We start from the raw sequence: 20,369 nt of genomic DNA, 5'->3' as shown, positions 1-20,369 counted from the left end.
GTTTGTCGAGCACTGCCGTGAACGTTTGTTTGTCGAGCACTGCCGTAAACGTTTGTCTTTCGGGCAATACCAAACGCATTCGTTTGTCGGGCACTATCGTAGACGTTTGTTTGACGTCCACTGTCATAAACGTTTGACGAGCGATCATAAGAGTTGGTTGGAGGATGGGAAAAATGCGGGTCAAAGCCATCAACTGGGTCAAAACGACCCGGGGAGAGAGTGTGGAGGTCAAAAACGTTGGTGGACTCGGCGGACGAACGATGATGGTTGTTGTTGCGCGGCTCGGCGGCGGTCATGATGTTGTGTGTGATGATGGACGATACGATGGACAACCAGGCGGCCATGGCCATGACGAGTCTTGAGGCCATATAAGTCATGGTGAGCACGGTCACCAGCGCTGCACCATACCACCGCAATATGTCCACCACGGCCACCACTCTGCAACCACAAACATTATTAATTACAAACATTATTATTCAAAAGTAACAATAATTAAACTATGCTACCATAAAGATTACCTATGTATCAATAACAATAATAATCAAATTATGCTTTATTTATGATACATGCAATAATTCAATTTCTAGAAAAAATTCTCACATAAAGAGTTACAATAACCAAATTCCATACAACAGGAATTAAGATGTATTTTCTGTGAATTACCAGATGTAACTAAACGCCTTAAATAATAATTACACGCATTACATTGTATTTAACAATATTGAATCAAGTGAACCCTATTTGCCGCGTATATTATTGATGTACATGCATTAAATAATTTTGATCTTGATAGACCTAATGCCACACGAGTTCTGTAAATTTGATTTTTGCATGATACATGAATTGCATTGAGCTATACTATGTTCTCTGCGATGAACATAGTTTATAAGATTGCAATGCATACTCCATTATATCCAGTCAAATATGATTGACTGGCTGTTACACGAATAGAATTTATACACTCTATTGACTGATGTTAAATGCATTATCTGAAATTATTTCAAATGAATTGTTTTGAATAGGAGAGCCTAGGAGCTATCACATCAAATTACATTTGTTTCCATGTAACATGTACCCGATGTATTAAGATTCAGCGCCTGGATGTTGGAATTTTCATTGTGCATTCAACGATATCGACAGAATACATTTTTTTATTTTTCTAAAAAATTTATCCTTTAACATTTGATACTTTTGGAAAAATAAAAAAAACACAAATGCAATAAACAACTGCCAGTAGTCACAAGAATAGATTTTGCTTCAAATGCACACGATTCACCACATGAAAAATATATTGCAATAGCCGTATACGGATAATCTATACGTATCCGCATACAATTACTTCTCTCTCCTAAGAAAAAGACACGCTGTAGACAGGATTCGAACCTGTGCGGGCAGAGCCCAATGGATTTCTAGTCCATCTCCTTAACCACTCGGACACCACAGCACTACAACAACAAATTCATGGTCAGCAACACCTTCTACAACGCAAACAAGATTCAAGTTTAATTAGTGAGACTTTTGAGCCCATGAATTTAAATGTCGAAGTATCAATCGATAACAGACATACACTCAATTCAAATAACTCACTTCTTATTTTTAATGTGGAGTAATATTTAATAAAGTAGCTCCTGTTCTCTTCACAGTCATCATCAAAATAAGCGGGGGTGTAGCTCAGTGGTAGAGCATTCGACTGCAGATCGAGAGGTCCCCGGTTCAAACCCGGGCGCCCCCTTGTTTTATGGAAATGGAGCTCAAGCTGTACCTCCATTCTTAGCATTTGGCCATATATAAGTGTGCAATAGCTATATGAAACTTTAAATAAGTAGCGAACCATGTTTCTATCGCGTCAAGCGAATCAGCGGTACAATCTACAGATCGCGCGGCGTATCTATCTTAATAACGCAAACGGTGCACAACCCCGCGAACGGTGCCCCACAACCCCGCGAACGGTGCCCCACAACCCCGCGAACAGTGCCCCACAACCCCGCGAACGGTGCCCCACAACCCCGCGAACGGTGCCCCACAACCCCGCGAACAAGCAGTTCATAGCCCTACATTTTGTGCTCAAAAACCGCACGTTTAAGAATAATAATGCTGCGGTCAGCACTAATAACCAGATTTTTAGCCAAAAACAATCCTCCGATTGGCTCAAATTGGGCCTAACATGAGTACGATGGCTTCACAGGATTGCCGAAATTATTTATTCAAGAACTACAGAACCTAAAAAATAGAATACGGAACGTTAGCATCATCGTAAACGAAACACTAGACAGTTAAATACCTTAGAAGACGCAGCCAAAAATTACATTCAAATATATACCATCATTTACCATGCATCCACAAATCAGCCTCTATACACTCATTATAGTCATGTAACTTCGACACTGCATCCGAAATTATTAAAGCCAAAGTACTCTCCGATACAAGGCCAACAAAAGTATCTCAGTCAAGTACACCGATGACCGGTAGGCTGCATGACTCGACATCGTTCCCTTCATTTTAAATTTTATGAAGGTAATTAAGTATGGCCAGTCAACGACCAACACTCGGCCGGCGAACCTCCAGCTGCGATTGTTAATATTGCATCTGGTGCGTGAACTAGAGTGAGTGTTGAATCTCACGCACGTGGTTAGACAATAACCAACTTGGTGAATACTACTGAACATACTCCAGCGCTAGCACACGCCAACATGCGCTAGCACACGCCAACGTGCGCTAGCACACGCCAAAATGCGCTAGCACACGCCAAAATGCGCTAGCACACGCCAAAATGCGCTAGCACACGCCAACATGCGCTAGCACACGCCAACACATGAAAACACACGCCAACATGCGCTAGCACACGCCAACATGCGCTAGCACACGCCAACATACGTCAATACATGCCAACACATGTCAACACACGTCAACACACGCCAACGTACGCCAACACACGCCAACACACGTCAACACACGCCAACATACACCGCGAACTCTTATCAGCACTATAGGTTATTATATCTATTACCAACACTCATACGTATACCTCGTTAGACTATCGCTTTCGATTTTATAATCCTTCTCCTAGCCTCGAAAATTGGATGAAATCATCCTCCATTTGAGTCCGCCTAACATCTAACAAAACGCCTACGTAACTAAAAACCGAGATATAACTTGTAAACAGTCAAAATTAATTGAATCCATGTGCGAATTATATACATCAAGAATCGTACCGTTCGTACGGCTAGTTCATGATCGTATATTTCATTTATCTACATGAAAATCTTATAATTTTATCCCGGTAGTTGGTACTTAAAGCATTTCGTCGTCTCATTTGATGTCGGCTATCACGGGGTCTGTGATAATGTATAACTCAAATTGCATCAGGTGTTACATATGAATAGCATTGGCGACGGTTAATGAATCCGTAGACAAAAGGTTAAGCATGCAACAGGAACTTGTGGCCAGAAGACTTTCCTAACTTCCACTTGTATCGACTCTCAAAATAATCAATATTACTAGTTTAGTATTAGAGGTGTAATTCGCTAATAACCGATTAGTGAACGTCGACATAATCTAGAAATTGTGATGGATGGTATGAGAAATTTTAAAGCTAGAGACGATAAGCTTTCGCATATTCAGCCTTCCTACATCTTCTAACGACACACTATAGCAACTCAAATTCGTAAGTACTGCTAGTCATTACTTACTACGCGTGAAAATTTATAGCATGTAAACTAATGGCGGCCACTCCTGACCGCCTGACTAGCTGACTAACTACAACAGACCGCGTGTGAATTTAGTAATTAGACAAAATATCTTACGAAGCACTAACATGAATACGTTTCTGGTGCGAACCCCAAGCGGAGCCATGAATGCAAGATGGAATGTAGCTTCAGATATTACGATCAATTTAGCACGCTTACCTGTTCAGTTCCAAAAATATCACTCGAATTAAATAAAGAAAGAAGAAAGTCTATTTTCGGAATTTTAGATTCAATATATATACGAGTATGTATGCGTACTTGCCCATATGTTACTCCAAATAATTCCACCCTCGGGTCCATGAAAATAAAACTTGATTTCATAAACCTGTTGTAGTACGATCTAATCGTCTTAGTTTATTAAAGGTACGTATGGGTTAGAATCATCTATAACTTTATTATAAATGCAGCCAGTGTAAGCTAACCATAAAATGCCTCCTCAATGAAATCGACCAGTTCATACATATATACATATATATAGTATACATATATATACATATATATATAGACTAATATAGTACATATTCTACTCATATTTCATAGCATACATGAATTTATTAAGAACCACGCTGATTCGTAAGGGAAAATTTTTTTCGGATATTTGTTGCTCCGAGCAATTCTGCAATCTAACATCACATTGACTAACACTAAGGGAACATGCACAATGATAAATGAGTAAATTTAATTTCATAGGCATCATTATATAACTGTCAAAAATGTTAAACGTTTCATCAAGAGAAAGAGGTTAGATACTTAATGTATATATTGCATGACTTACGACCATCAAACTATAAAAATAAGAAATTTTCAAACGTGCCATCAGACAACGTTAAGAAACAGAAAAGGTTAGTCAGATATATTCTAACCGTCCTTGTAATTGATTATAAACCAATAGTTGAAAACTAACCTTTTAGGCGCGGCCTTAGTCCTCGTTGACGGCTGGATCAACACTTTAGTAAGAGGTTCACTTTCTTTATTGAAAATATTCACTGAAATTTTGCAACCAAGTTTCAACGACGTTCACTTCTCAGCATTGCGCCGCAGTGCCCTAACGCCCCAAAGAACACAAATGTAAATTTCAACGATAAATAAAACCACCACCGGTCCAACCACTGACTGACTGAGAAAACGTTAATATATAAGTTTCAGGAAACTGCTCAGTCACTTTGACAGGTCTACGTCCACAACAGAAAGCACGAAACTTGTTTGGGTCTCAGAAAGCCTACCTTACCTAGCGATTCACAAACTACCTAACTAATCAAGACCAACAAGTGTTTGCAAATTCTTCACTTTTCTTCAACTTTCATCTGTAAAAACTCATTCACTAATCTTTATCGACTGTTGTAATATTATTCAATCAATATCTATTTCGAGGATGCTAAACAAATAAACTTCAGGTAGGTATGCCAAGCAACACGCCACACACGTCACACGAGCGATGACCGCACATCACCTCTCACCGCGATTGCCACACGCAAACTAAGAGTCTAAGACGACTGCTGTGCCCTCGCCAGACAGCGAGCCGCCACTCGAAAATTCCTGCAAAAGGTCATTACCGGTTAGCCTATACTTTTAACATGGTTATGACCGCGTCGTCAGGCAGGTTGTCAACCAGCATTTTACATGCATTTTGACGGGCAACAAAATCGCGTTCAGTTAATTCTTGCACTACAGCAAATTTATTTGAGAAACTTTGAGAAACAAACTTAAGAACTTTCCCCTTCAGATGCACCCCCTCTCGCCCCTCTACCCGACCAACTAACCGCACAGGAATTTTTTCAAATAAGTAAGTTTCTGTGACGCACCCTGTATATATCTGTTGTGTATGAACTACCGTTATACTGAAAGCCCCTCTCTACTGAAAAAATACTGAATACTGAAAAATACTAAATACTGAAAGCCCCTCTCCGCATCACTAGACGTAAACGTACAAGATCGCAGTGACTGCATGTAGCTTGAAAGTCGTTTTAACGACCGTGCCTTCAATAAAGATCGGATAGCTCTATAAAAAATTTTCAAGCAAAAATACAACTAGAAAGGTAACCTCAATGCTTGAAGCGAGCAACATTTTATCGCTTGAAATTATTCTCATCATTGTGTGGTTGATTTTTCAATTGATTTACACTCTCCATTCTGCACTGAATCACCTGCAACGAAGCAAACGTTCGAGCGGTATAGCGACGAAAGCACGCGGCAAAAAAATTAAAATTTTGCTGGGCAAAACAATTTTGCAACGACTGCTTTCCGCACTACACGACGCTTCTCTTTCTTTCTAGATAGGTGAATGCATCTAGAAATCACTTCATCAATTCGAATATGTTAATGATATTGGTAAAGAGTCCATATATGTTATCATTTTGCGTGAAATTGATTGCAAAATTTACAGACCTATAATAAAGAATTATGAATACTTCAAATTTATGCCAATTTGTATAGTTTTTCAAAAGTTTTTAGGTTTTACGACTTAGCATTTAGCCATTCGATTTTGAATTCAATCATTTGACTGTACATTCAGACTTTTGACCGTACATTCAATCTTTTGACAGTACATTCAGTCTTTTGATTATGCATTCAGTCTTTTGGCTATGCATTCAATCTTTTGACTGTACATTCAGCCATTTGATTATGAATTCGGTCTTTTGGCTGTGCATTCAGTCTTTTAATTATGCATTCAATCTTTTGACTGTGCATTCAGTCTTTTGATTATGCATTCAGTCTTTTGACTGTACATTCAGTCTTTTGGCCGTACATTCAGTCTTTTGACTGTACATTCATTCTTTTAACTGTACATTCAGTCTTTTGACTGTACATTCAATCTTTTGACTGTACATTCAGTCTTTTGACTGTACATTCAGTCTTTTGATTATGCATTCAGTCTTTTGGCTATGCATTCTGTCTTTTGACTGTACATTCAGTCTTTTGATTATGCATTCAATCTTATGATTATGCATTCAGTCTTTTGACTGTGCATTCAGGCGTTTGATTATTCATTCAGTCTTTTGGTTATGCATCCAGTTATTTGACTATGCACTCAATTTTTTTATTATGCATTCAGTCTCTTGCTTATGTGTTCAGTCTTTTGACTATGCATTCAGTCTTTTGACTGTGCATTCAGTCTTTTCATTATGCATTCAGTCTTTTGGTTATGCATTCAGTCATTTGACTGTACATTCAGTCTTTTGACTATGCACTGTATTTTTTATTCGGCATTCAGTCTTTTGATTATGCATTCAGTCTTCAGGCTATGCATTCAGTTCTCTAACTGTGCATTCACCCTCCTGACTGTGTCTCTTTTTTCTCTTTTGACTCTCCGAACTGTGTTTCAATTCTTTCTTCTGACTGTGAATTCTCTTTTTTGACTGAATATTCAGTCTTCTTACTGCACATTCATTCATCTTCTCATTCTTGTTTGGGAAAAGGATGAGTCACATTCCCGCAGGCTTTGCACACTCCAACGTTACAACCAACACTAGCATCGCAATAATTTGATATCTATAATCCATTCGAATACATGAATTAATTTCATTGAGATTTGAAGCTTGAATACAGTTAATACTCACAAGTGAAACTTCTCACGTAAAATGTGCGGAAAAAACGTCAATAGCACAAAACGTACAAAAAAAAATAAGTTGCGTCACTTGATCACATGCATGACTCTGATCGGAAACGATTCGAGAAGGAATCGTTTCCTCAGCGATCGAGGACCGTAATATACTGTAATGTTTTAAATGCCATAATACTTTTTAAGTATTATAGGTATTGCCTAAAATCTAGTTTGATTTTTAATCTGAGAGTGAACTTAGAACACATGCAAGTTCGCAGTTGTAATGAAAATAGTTATGGGAGCATTCACTTTCATTACATTAAAACAATGATGGAGTTTAATGGGAATTACAGGTTCGGGTTCTTTAAAAATTAGCTGCTAAATATTGCTGGTTATTTGCAAGAAATTTACCCAGTTTTTGTCTTAAATTTCTATCTTTTAATTTAAAATCAAGCAAATCCTTTTACAACTGAATTTTAATTTGGGATCCATTCCTTTTACAGGCATTTTCTCAATATTTTCTCACAAAAATCAATATGCATGTTCAGTTAATACACGAAAAATATCAAGGATACGCAATTTACCAGCGACAATTAAATTCAAGGCTTAAAACACAACTACTTTACAAGTAAACACTAGATAATTGATAAAAGTTGTTTGAGTTTATGCATGATAGCCATAAAACTTGAGCTTATCCTCGCTATAACTTCCAATGTTCTCGCTTCTATAGATTCAACTGCGAAAAAAATAGCGTGGAAATAACGATTACACTGCAACATATGAACAGTAACATATTAACGATAACATATTTGCAATGATATATTAACAGTAACATATTAAATGTAAGAAATAAACAGTAACAAATGGAACTGTAGCTATTGAAGTTATATGTAGGCAGTTCACCAACTTCTTCTTTTTTTCTCAACATTTTAAATAAATAAGTAAATAATTGCCAACCTATAATAGTTTTATTGCCTATTTCTCATTCCTACTTGGTTCGTGGATTGTAATGTTATCTGATAATTACCAGGAATACGGTATACAGATATAGGCCGTGCTCATAATGAGCCGTAAACAAAACACTCGATCAGTATACAAAAACTCAATGTAAGAAAATTTTGCACAAAACTCACGGCATGAAAAAGACAAAATAAGTGACATACGAAATAATTTTCACGTAAAATGTGTGGAATCCATCACGGAAAATGTGCGCTCTGAATCTAACTCAAAAATTTGTTCGATAGATTATAAAAAAAACTTGTAAGCAAATTGTCAATAAGACAAGTTATCTGGCCTTCAATAAAATCTGTCCACAACGACCAATTCTGCGATTCGCTATTAATAACAAAATTTCAGACACACGTACAGTAAAAACTCGTCTCACTCTATACACTCAGCCTAAATAAATTCCATACGTACAGAATGCCCTGGCATGCAGGATATACTAACTCTACCAACATGAAGCTTATCGCTAAAAGATAAGTCGCTAAAAGGCAAGATAAGACTGTTTCCTTCTCTAGGCGGAAACCCCGGTACTTTCTACTATACACTCAGTGAAATGTGTAGGACTTTGGCAAAATAACGATACATTTTTGGCAATTGTGTTTGTCATACGGGCCAAGTTTATAGCCTGCAAAAGGGTATATCAGTGCATCTACGTCCGCTCTTTAATTGCTCGGACGGTGGTAAGAAAGTGTGTCACTGTTTAGACAATTTGTACACTTTAATTTTGTAGTGTAGCCTAGCAGGCCTGTCCATCCAGTAGCCACGTCGCAAAATCACAGCCGTCTTATCGGTGGCCAACCAAAAACTGATAATTGTGTCCAGGATATTGGCGCACGATGGGGGCAGCATTTAAAAATTCAATTGAGAAAAAATATAAAAATTATTATCAGCTAGCCTGAAATCAACCAATAAAATAAAAAGTTCATTGTAATAATGAATAAATAACACAATAAAATTACGATTTACAGATGAAGATTAATATATGAACGATAACATACAACAAGAAATGCCGACAAAAAAATCAGACAATATGATAACGTAACAGAGATGATCCGTATAACAATGCCATCCCAGCTTGCGAGACTGCATCATTGAGAGATAATTTCCAAGAAGGATATTCACGGAGGATACCCACGGAGGATGTTCACGGAGGATACCCACGGAGGATATTCACGGGGGATACCCACGGAGGATGTTCACGGAGGATACCCACGGAGGATACCCACGGAGGATATTCCCATGGATGATATTCACGGAGATATTCAAGAAAAATATTCACGAAGGATATTCAGGAAGGATATTCACGGAGGATATTCACGGAGGATATTCACGGAGGATACCCACGGAAGATTCCGCCAGGCATTCTCCGCCCTTCGATCCAGGCTCCGGCGCGCAAATTGTTGCATGTGTTATCACGATATAAGCGAGTTTATTTCTGCTACTATTTCAATTTGTTATCTTATGTTATGATAATTTGGAGTATTTTTATTCTGCTATTTATTTATTCTGTTCGGTGTATGTTTTCTAAAAATAAGACAAATTTAACAATCAAACATTTGTAGTGAACACCACAATGTAATTAGTGGCCATCTTGTAGTGAGCCATCACACGGTAGCGGCATTACCGTTACCGTTACCGTGTGGCGGCAATAATAATGTAATGCCCCATAACGTTACCGTGTGTCTGTGAAATTCATGCTGTAATGCCAATTATGACCATCGAAGTTGCCATGATAATTTTGCATAACATTAATATTGTGTAATAATACTTGTAATATTCCCTATTCTGCTGGAAATATTTAAGTGGTATATGATTAATTATGAGGTGAATTCATTTCAATCCCATGTGGTCTAGTGGCTAGGATACCTGGCTTTCACCCAGGAGGCCCGGGTTCGATTCCCGGCATGGGAAGCTGTTTTTGGTTCACGTGCCCCCCTAGAAATGAAAATGCCGCTGGTACAGCTGGACTAACTAGAATTACATCGTTGATACATCAGTGGCATTTCGAAACAATGTTCAATAATACGACGGTAATTAATTAACCTGTCAGTGAATGTACAAATTTTTCAGCGAGCCCGGAACGTGTTCACTATACATCACAATTATGAAAAATTCATAATCGATAATTAGAATACAATCTGAATCCTACGCAAGTACCACAAAAACTAGGATTTTACTTTCTGAACATAATTTAATCGAAAGTAAAAAATAACCGAGGTATGAGTGCGTTAAAAAATATACCAGTACGCTAAAAAAATATATCTTCAACTATCACACAAAAAAGTAAAAAAAATAAATTTATAGAATTAAATTGAAGTTTCGAAATTAAATCTTCTTCATTTCGTCCCATACACAAATTAGTTCGGCACGTCAGCGACAACGCAGACGTTCCCTGCCTGCAACGGCAGTCAGCCTCGTGACGTGCCTGCGGCCGCTGTGGTGGCGTTGTTGTCCCGACGTCGTGATGTCAGTAACGTCAACCTATCAATGACGTCACCGCCTCGACAATGACGTCACCGTCATCATGACGGCCGCTAGCCTCGCAAAACGCACGTCGCTGCGGACAGGGTTCGAACCTGTGCGGGCAGAGCCCAATGGATTTCAAGTCCATCTCCTTAACCACTCGGACACCACAGCACTTGTAAATAGGATAATTTGAACCGCAATTTATTCCCACTGACCTTTAATGATGAATAAAGCTCTTTTAGAACCAACAATCCTGCGTGGGTCCAAAAAGACACGCTGTAGACAGGATTCGAACCTGTGCGGGCAGAGCCCAATGGATTTCAAGTCCATCTCCTTAACCACTCGGACACCACAGCACGTCGATGAGGTACGAAGTTATAACTCAAGTACCACAACAACCGAATATAAATAACATTATCAACTTATAGTCGTACCTGACAACTAGAAACATGTAATGCAAAGTCATGCAAGTTGGAACACAATTTACACAAAGGATTAATTTAAAATGCAATGTTTGGATTTTCGAAATTTTTATCTTTAAACATGCGTACGTACTTCAAATAACTTTATTTTTGTTAGCGACCTCTATAGGTATTTCGCTAGATTCATTTTATCCGCTGTTTTAGCCTATTTCTAACTAGGTGAACCTGATGGATGAATTAAAGATGGTGGATAAAATCGGGCACAGGTGAACCTGATGGATGAATTAAAGATGGTGAATAAAATCGGGAGCTAGTAAACATGGTGGATGAAATAAAGGAGGTGGATAAATTGGTCGCAGGTGAACCTGGTGGATGAATTGAAGATGGTGGATAAAATCGGACGCATTTGAAGGATATTCACTCTTCACACTATTTTCAAGGCGACAATTACGGTTACATGTGTGATGAAATGTTTCTATGTGGTGAGTAATTAGTAATGTCATTGATTAATTTAAAACAAATGGCAGTTCTGTAAATTTTAATAGAATACACGAAAGTTAAAAATTGCCTGAAAAAAAGTGATTGAGCTTTGCCCTCTCGGCTGGTTTCACGTAAAAGATACTTTGTGATATAAAAGGTAAGGATGATGTGCTAAAATGATATTTATTTCCGTAATTTCGGACCTATAAGATACACCGATAACATAAACCAATTCACCGGAATATTTCAATATCAAAAAATAAATTTATTGGTTGATGAGAATCTTAACACACGATATATAAGTTTCATGGGCTAAATTCATATGGAAAAGAAGCATCAATAATTCGACTGACAAAGGGTGTTGGTGTGACAGTTGGTTATATGAACAGAAAATAACGTTGTCATAAAAAATATCCAGATAGTACGTTAGATTCAAACTATCTTGAAATAACAATGGTTGATCTTAACGATAAATGCGCAGCTATTTCCTAATTAAGAAATGTAGGAACACATTTTAAATGTTTTACTTGCATTTTAATTCATTTTATTTACAATTTAATACGTTTTATTTACCTTTACGTTTTACTTACATTTTTTACGTTTACGTTTTACTACTTACATTTTATTGCGTTTGTACACCTTAATACGTTTAATTGTACATTTTAATACGTTTGTACACTTTAATAGATTTTGTTTTAGATGGCAGAATATACTGATTTATACGCGCGTAGTTATAGTGACCAGAGAATTTAATAGATTTGTACACTAATACATTTGCACACTTTAATACGTTTGTCCGTTTTAATACGTTTGCACTCTTTAATATATTCGTACATTTTAATAAACTGTCGGTCACGCTTGAAAAAATACGGTAGCATTTATACAAGAACGCACTTGTACAGCGATCATATATTACAGTACAACGCGGCGATATAGTACAACATATACAATTTATATACAAGCATCAACAAGTATCTATACTTTCATATTTACATGAAAAATCATGTACATAGCTCAGACGAGAACGCAAATCTCATATATAACTCACGCATAAAAATCACGTATCTCGAAGCACAGTAACATGTGCGTCGCAGAAATTGATATATTAATCCCGGATTACAATAATTTTACTCCGACTGTAATCCTCTTACGCTGAGAGGGCATTCATAGAGTTGTATATTATTATTAAAAAATGAATACTTGGTTATTATTTTATCATTTTTATCAAAGCTGAAATGCTAGAAATAATTTCATGTCACGTTGCGCATGTTAAATCAATTAAAATTTAATGATGCGATGTGCTAAAATATTTAAAATTAATACCTCTCTATAAAAGATCAGATCAGATTTTTTGATGAAGAACAAATGTTCATGTCCCGCATTACTACAAATACACGTAACGTCAGAACTCGCACTTGATGCATTTGCCATAAATGCAGATGATATAAATTCAATGATGAATAAATGAGTTCAAATGACTCAAATAATAAAAAAATGACACAAATATTCCCTCACATTTGAGGACTCAAATATTCCCTCACATTTGAGGACTCAAATATTCCCTCACATTTGAGGACTGAAATATTCCCTCACATTTGAGGACGGATTTTTCGAACGATTTATTTGCCATCTTTTTATTCGTAATTTTTATATAGAAGTTTTGCATGAAGGGAGGACGCGAATATACGTATAGTACCACACGAAATAAGTCTTCAATTGTTCTTCAGTAAAGAAATTTCGTTAAAAAGGCTCCAAAATAAACAGGAAATCTAATTTCCATGAAATAATATAAAAATTTTTGTTTTTTGTTGCATGAAATTAGATTTTATAAATTCCGTAGGAAATGGCAATCATTTTTCTCGCTGCGTTCGTAATGGATCCCTGAATTAGCTCAGTGCTCATCGCATAGGCGTGAACTTGTGAAGCGCTAATAAATGAAGATAATTTAGATTCAATTACGCACCTAGAGCTTTCAGTTTTCATCAAAAATTTTCCGATCAAGTAAAATTCCAGGAAATTTGTTGGCATTTATTAGAATAGAACATTCCTCTCTCACTCTGAAGGTCGCATAAGCTAGACCTTTTCAAGACCAAAACTTGATTATTTTTATAAATTATTTGAAAAGTGAAAATTACAGTTGAAAATTCGTTTAATCAATTACAGGTGAAAATTCGATTGGAAATTCATCGTGCAAATTGAAGCCCAACCCAAATCCCCCAGTTGCAGCAATCGTAGTGCATGTTTGATAATGAATTGTGCATTGCAGTGCAAAAACACAAATTATTTTTACAATAAGACAGTGAAGAAATCTGTTGTAGGAATAAAATTCCATCTGTATTATTTTGAGTTAGCAGAAATGATCATTAGCTTGTCGAGGTTAATTTGTATATATCAATATCCTATGTGGAATAATACTTGTATTTATGCCGTGGGATCAATGATCATCAGAATCAGCTACGAACTGCTGTCAAAAATTTATATTGAATTAAAGCTATCGGATTGTTTTTTACGACTACAAAACTCAGTCACAATATTTTGTGTTTTATCAGATCACGCAAGGCTGTGGTGTCCGAGTGGTTAAGGAGATGGACTCGAAATCCATTGGGCTCTGCCCGCACAGGTTCGAATCCTGTCTACAGCGAGCATTTTAAAGTGAGAATCAAATAACATGTACTATAATATAATGAATATAATATTCAAATAATATGCAGTGTAATAGAGTAAAATTGCATAGTTTCACAAATTTGAATAGCAAACGTGACCTCGCTGATGAATCGTGCATGGAATGGGTTAGTAACGTGAAGTGTAAAATACTTAAAAGTATCTTCAATAAACAAATTACCTTTTAATGTCTCTTGATTTTCCAACTATGATTGAAAATATGAAAACCCAAGGATTCTTTATAGTTTTTAATTATTTTGGACTGCAAGATTGCACAGAGCTATTAATTATAATGATATATTATGAAAATTATGCCTAGATACTTGTCTGCTATTAATTTTTTTCATTGCATATTAATTATTATTCCAAGTAACATGTTTCCTGCGAATGATATTTACTGTTATGATTGAGAACTATGCCAAAATGCATTCGTGCACAAATCATGTAGTCAAGCAAATAACCGTGTGACACGAGAGCGCATGCAAATTCAGCGTGCATAACAATATTATTGATCCATATTTTCCAGTGCAAAAATTATATATTATGTACATAACATATAGATTACCTATTGCAAATATTGTTAGTACGTGAATAAATCATTTAGACAATATTGCATCCCTTGTTGATTTATGTTTTATCCATCTTCTATATAGTAAAAAAATATAACTCAGTACTCACTGCAGTGAGTGACAGAGAGCGCATTTTCTGGTCGACGAAAACTTGAGACGGACGGACGGACAGACAGACGGACGGACATGGCGAGCACAATATTGCATTTTTTCCATAAATGAGAAAATGCGCTAAAAGGCCCAGTACATTAATGCATATTTGCTATGAGTTAACTTTAAGATCATGATGCGCCTTCAATGATGGTTACTTTACGGGATGTTCTTTACTGCACTCAAATAAGTGAGTGAGACTTTGTCTAATTAGCGAAGCACTTCTTGTTTTTTTGTTGGAACGGATTTTTTTACCCTGACCCAGTTTTTGCTGTCAAAAGGGGCGTGCCAGAGCTACCCACGGAAAGTGCGTCACTATTTGGACAATATGACGTATTACTTTTTTTTTAATGTGAAGTGCAGTGGTTACGAACCCACGAAGTTGGTGGCCGGTCAGCCGGAATCTGGATCGATTTAGGAAAAACACCAAGCTTTATTTCTATTGAACAAATTCAATGATAATTATGTAAATAGGATAATTTGAACCGCAATTTATTCCCACTGACCTTTAATGATGAATAAAGCTCTTTTAGAACCAACAATCCTGCGTGGGTCCAAAATTAGTCCATCTCCTTAACCACTCGGACACCACAGCCACGAATACTGGTGATTTCCCACACAGTATTTATTTTCTAGTTTTTCGAATTTTTTAATCACATTATACTATATTACCAATTAAATACACCGAAAAACGGCGTCAATTTCGAAAAAGACTTTTTAAGAGCCATCATTTAGGCTTTAAAGATCCCAACAATGTAAATAATTTCAATTATTTTTATGAAACCTGGACACCTAAAGTAAAATAGTATAAGAAACACAATGACACCCCGAAATTGATAATCGGTGAATAATAAATGTTAACCTTATAATGGGAGATCTTAAAAGGCATGGAGAAAGCAGTAATAAAATCGGTTGACTTTTTTTTATCTAATCGCACAAGAGTTCGCAGGCAGTTGGGTTAAAATAGCTACTAACTATGAATATTGCCCATATGGCATATGAGGAAATGAAAAATGCAAGTGCATTTAAAACCTTTATTGCATGGCTGTTATTTTTATATTATTGAAGCAGAGTCTGCATAGTAAGCGCGACGGTGCATGACCCAATAATATTTTTATTCGATATAATTACATTACTTATGCACTATTTTCTACATTTTCGTTTCATTTTACAATATTAAAAGAAAATTAATACAACAATGAATTGAGATTGTCGCAGAATATTGTACGATGAATGAATAAAAATTTCTATGTTTTTTTCGTCGTGACCTAAATGTGGAAGAAATATTTCATTTTGGGAATTTTTAAATATCTTAAATTAGATGCAGTGAAGATAACTGCTAAAAAATGACTAAAATTAATGAAAATATTAATGTATGAGCCAGCAAGTTTCTAATAAATGTTTCGGAGTCTTCTTGAATTTGCCACATCTGAAAATGGATATACTTTTCATTCATCCAAATCTTTATAGAATTATTGACTAGTCCACATAATTATATTGCATCAGAATATAACTCCATATAACAGCTCTATATTACGACATATATAATAATGACGAGATAAATAAATAATATCCATATAAATTAGGAAAAAATACAGTATAAATAATTTTTAAAAAGCTGGAGGCCCAAGAAGCACTCCCATTTGGAAACAACTTTAATAAATGACAAATAGGAAGAAAAAATCCAAGCAGGAATAATTCAAAGTAATTTAAGGAACGAGCAAGAAATAAATATTTCTGTAGAATTTGTTTCAGTTGGCGAAAATATCAGTAATAGGAAGATGTAGAAGCAGCAGTTGTACGTTTCTCTAGCTAGGCAAAAAATTGTCACTAGATGAGCTATATAGAAGCAGACTAGTGTGGCTGATTGGTCTCTCTCTTCTATGTACATAACTGTCGCTAGATGGTCTAGAAGTAGACTAGCACGGCTGTTTGGTCTCTCTTTTCTAGGTACAGAACTGTCGCTAGATGATCGAGAAGTAGACTAGCGTGGCTGTTTGGTCTCTCTTTTCTAGGTACAGAACTGTCGCTGGATGATCTAGAAGTAGACTAGCGTGGATGTTTGGTCTCTCTTTTCTAGTTACACAACTGTCGCTAGATGATCGAGAAGTAGACTAGCGTGGCTGTTTGGTCTCGCTCTTCTAGGTACAGAACAGTCGCTAGATAAATAAGCTATAGGCAGACTATAGCATTGCTGTTTGGTCTCTCTCTTCCAGCACGGAACAGTCGCTAGATAAGCTAGAGGCAGACTAGCGTGGCTGTTTGGTCTCTCTTCTAGGAACAGAACAGTCGCTAGATAAGCTAGAAGCAGACCAGCACGGCTGTTTGGTCTCTCTTCTAGGAACAGAACANCACAGAACAGTCACTATAGATAAGCTAGAGGCAGGCTATATAATAGCGTGGCTGTTTCGTCTCTCTTTTCTAGGTACAGAACAGTCGCTATAGATGATCTAGAAGTAGACTAGCATTGCTGTTTAGTCTCTCTCTTCCAGCACGGAACAGTCGATGAGATAAGCTATAGAGCTAGGCAGACTAGCGTGGCTGTTTGGTCTCTCTTCTAGGTACAGAGCAGTCGCTAGATAAGCTAGAGGCAGACTAGCGTGGCTGTTTGGTCTCTCTTTATGTACCTACAGAACAGTCGCTCGATGATCTAGAAGTAGAATAGCACGGCTGTTTGGTCTCTCTTCTAGGAACATATCAGTCGCTATAGATAAGCTAGAAGTAGACCAGCACGGCTGTTTGTTATGCATATCCCGGCAGGTATTTGCTCTATTTTGATCGCTTGTCAGCTTACAGACTAAGAACGTATCACGGTATAGGATCGGCGACCTTCCCAGCGTGCCGAGTTCTTTGTCGCGCTCCATTTTTCAGTCTCGTCCGTAAGCTGCTTTTATTAATGTCTTTGAGCAGCCATGATAATTCCCTGCTGCTCCCGATATTTTGGGCGCCATCACAGCAGCTTCATTTTCATGTAAATAACATCAATTGATGATAGGAATACGTCACAAAAACAAGGAATTCTGTGTAGTAAAGAGTATCCAGAAAAACATTCTGAAACATGTATTTCACAAATGTATTTTTAATGAAAATAAACAAAGAACCTTCCTTCATCCAAGTATGAGGTTTATGACGCATCTGTATATATATATATACAGATGCTTTTACGTCAGATTTTTCTGGGAATATTTCAATGAAGACAATTTCAAAGACTTTTATGTTCTCATTCCTAGACAAAAAAAAAAAAATGGCCTGGTGCAAAAAAAGCCATTTAATTTAAAGACATTTAATTGTTCGTTAATTCAGCAAAAATAAGGCAGAATATTATTATTTCTTACAAATATATAAATATTCAGGCAAAACTTCGTTTACTTTCAGTTTTTCAGGAAAAAATAACATTCAACGAAAAAAGTACCATATAAGTGCATAAATTATCTAAATACCGATTATTTAACGCATATACAAATATTTTTCGCATAAGGTTTATATCGTTATACCCTGAAAATAAAACATTAGTTGAAGGTAAGGTATTAAATAACTGTTTTACATTTGTAGTTATTTTTTCTAATGATTGAATTCACTGGTAGAAAATTCTCAAATACTGGTTTGTGACAAAACGCTCCGATTGAAATTCTAAGTTCTGTCAAAAATTTGAAGCATGATTGGCCAGCATCAATTAAATGGCAGCCCTTTAATTTTCGATGTCATTTAAATTAAATTCTTAATGGAAAATATTAAGAAAGTTTTATATTTATAATGTACGCTAGTATTTGTATGTTAATCCGTGACTCAATTAACGTGACACGCTGAAAAAAACGGAAGACGAGACATTTACGCCTTACCTTCTACGTATATCACAATCAATTTTTAATGAAAGTTTGAAGACTTATTTAGTCCGGCCGAGCAACATGAAAAATTGCGTTCGCGGGCGCTGTAATCGTTAAAAAAACACATGCAAACGTGCTGTATAGGTACACCTGTTCACAACGCGTGAGCACACTATGCACATCTACATTCTAACTGCCGGCATTAAATAAACCGCATTTATACATACATATTGTGCAGTTTCCTAAGTTTTGTTTCGTAACTCCCCATTAGCGCGCGGCTCTATACTTGCCGTCCCAATCCCTTTGGAGAACATAACAGCACGCAACACGATAATAATAAACCCGTTCAAATTAAAAGGAGAACGGAATAAGCATCGACATTCTTCGCTAATTCCTATACATTGCTTTAGTGGCTGGTGCTGATGTAATTTAGTATTGTATGGAACGCGTCCGGTTAAGGACAGTGTCCGCTAAACTTTTACACTTCGTTGCCCAATTTTACATGCCATAATAATTACGTAACCAAAGCATTAAGCATTATTTGTATAGCTTGGAGTTTGATCATTTACCCGAGGAATGATATACCCCAGAAAATGCACCTCACCGACGATGCCAAGTGTTCGTAAGTAGCGAGTACAAAAAGTCGAAGCGTGAAGCGCATCTCGGACGCTCCCAAGACGAATAACTCGTCGTAAACTTGTCGCGACAGATGGCGGCGTCAGCTGACTTGCTAACTCGAGAAGAATCGTGCCTGGATGAGCTAAAAAGCTTCAGCTAACAAGTGAACTTATGTTGTGCCGTTCTAATTTTGTCTACAAGGGCCATATGTAGCGGAAAAATATGCATGATGATCGTGTTCTGCGTTGACAGTGAGGTCAGGTTAAAAGCTTTTCGCAATTAAACTCCTAAAGCGAGAAATGAAGAAGGTTATTGGTCAATTAGATAATTCAATTAGTCCTAGTTATATGCGCATCCCAATCAATTATGATAAATTTCAGAAGCTCATCGATGATTTCTAATTTCGGTTTTCTTTCTTCTACGACCTACCTGATTTCGTTCAAAATATTGCTGAAATTAAAAAAAATGGCGTACCACATTTTGAGTTTAAAACTCAAATTCAGTTAATGTAAAATAATACAAAGTCGTCACCAACCCAATACGCTTCAATGGCACGTTTTAATTAATTGCTTGTAATAATGACAAATTTAGTAAATAATGACAAAAAGGTAAAATACCGAATGGCAGTAGTAAATAAATGAATTTACCTTTAGTAAATTACCGAATTTACCTTTAGTAAATTACCGAATTTACCTTTAGTAAATGGCAGTAAAAGGTAAAATACCGAATTCGGTAGTAAATAATGACAAAAGGTAAAACACCGAATGGCAGCGGTGCTGATAAACTATGTTTAAATCATTATATACTTCGCTGACAATGAAGGTCAATAAAATTAACAAGATGAATGCAACGAATCTAATTATCAATAGAGGGCGAACATGTTACAA

General features: G+C 36.6%; 1 protein-coding gene and 6 non-coding genes across 7 annotated transcripts in view; 3 read left to right on the top strand and 4 right to left on the bottom strand.

The window, feature by feature from the left end:
• The window catches only part of LOC108674890, a 127,166-nt gene extending 121,957 nt beyond the window's left edge, over positions 1–5,209 (bottom strand). Inside the window, exons 1-2 of the mRNA XM_047882621.1 lie at positions 4,651–5,209; positions 34–438 (exon numbers count right to left, since the gene is read on the bottom strand). Of these exons, the coding sequence (XP_047738577.1) occupies positions 34–377 (344 nt within the window). The 5' untranslated portion in view covers positions 378–438; positions 4,651–5,209. The remainder of the gene's footprint in view (positions 1–33; positions 439–4,650) is intronic.
• On the bottom strand, positions 1,363–1,444 carry Trnas-aga. The gene has a single exon. It is a non-coding gene; the product is annotated as a tRNA-Ser (tRNA).
• Positions 1,661–1,732, top strand: Trnac-gca. Its single transcript has one exon. It is a non-coding gene; the product is annotated as a tRNA-Cys (tRNA).
• Positions 5,210–10,131: 4,922 nt separating the features above from the next.
• Trnae-uuc lies at positions 10,132–10,203 on the top strand. Its single transcript has one exon. It is a non-coding gene; the product is annotated as a tRNA-Glu (tRNA).
• A 644-nt stretch (positions 10,204–10,847) lies between these two features.
• Positions 10,848–10,929, bottom strand: Trnas-uga. The gene has a single exon. It is a non-coding gene; the product is annotated as a tRNA-Ser (tRNA).
• A 103-nt stretch (positions 10,930–11,032) lies between these two features.
• Trnas-uga lies at positions 11,033–11,114 on the bottom strand. The gene has a single exon. It is a non-coding gene; the product is annotated as a tRNA-Ser (tRNA).
• Positions 11,115–14,219: 3,105 nt separating this feature from the next.
• Positions 14,220–14,301, top strand: Trnas-cga. The gene has a single exon. It is a non-coding gene; the product is annotated as a tRNA-Ser (tRNA).
• The last annotated feature ends 6,068 nt before the right edge of the window (positions 14,302–20,369 follow it).

Source organism: Hyalella azteca, unplaced genomic scaffold (genome assembly GCF_000764305.2).
Source record: "Hyalella azteca isolate HAZT.00-mixed unplaced genomic scaffold, Hazt_2.0.2 contig10907, whole genome shotgun sequence".
Classification (NCBI taxonomy): Eukaryota; Metazoa; Arthropoda; class Malacostraca; order Amphipoda; family Hyalellidae; genus Hyalella; species Hyalella azteca.
This window is presented reverse-complemented; position numbering and strand designations above follow the sequence as displayed.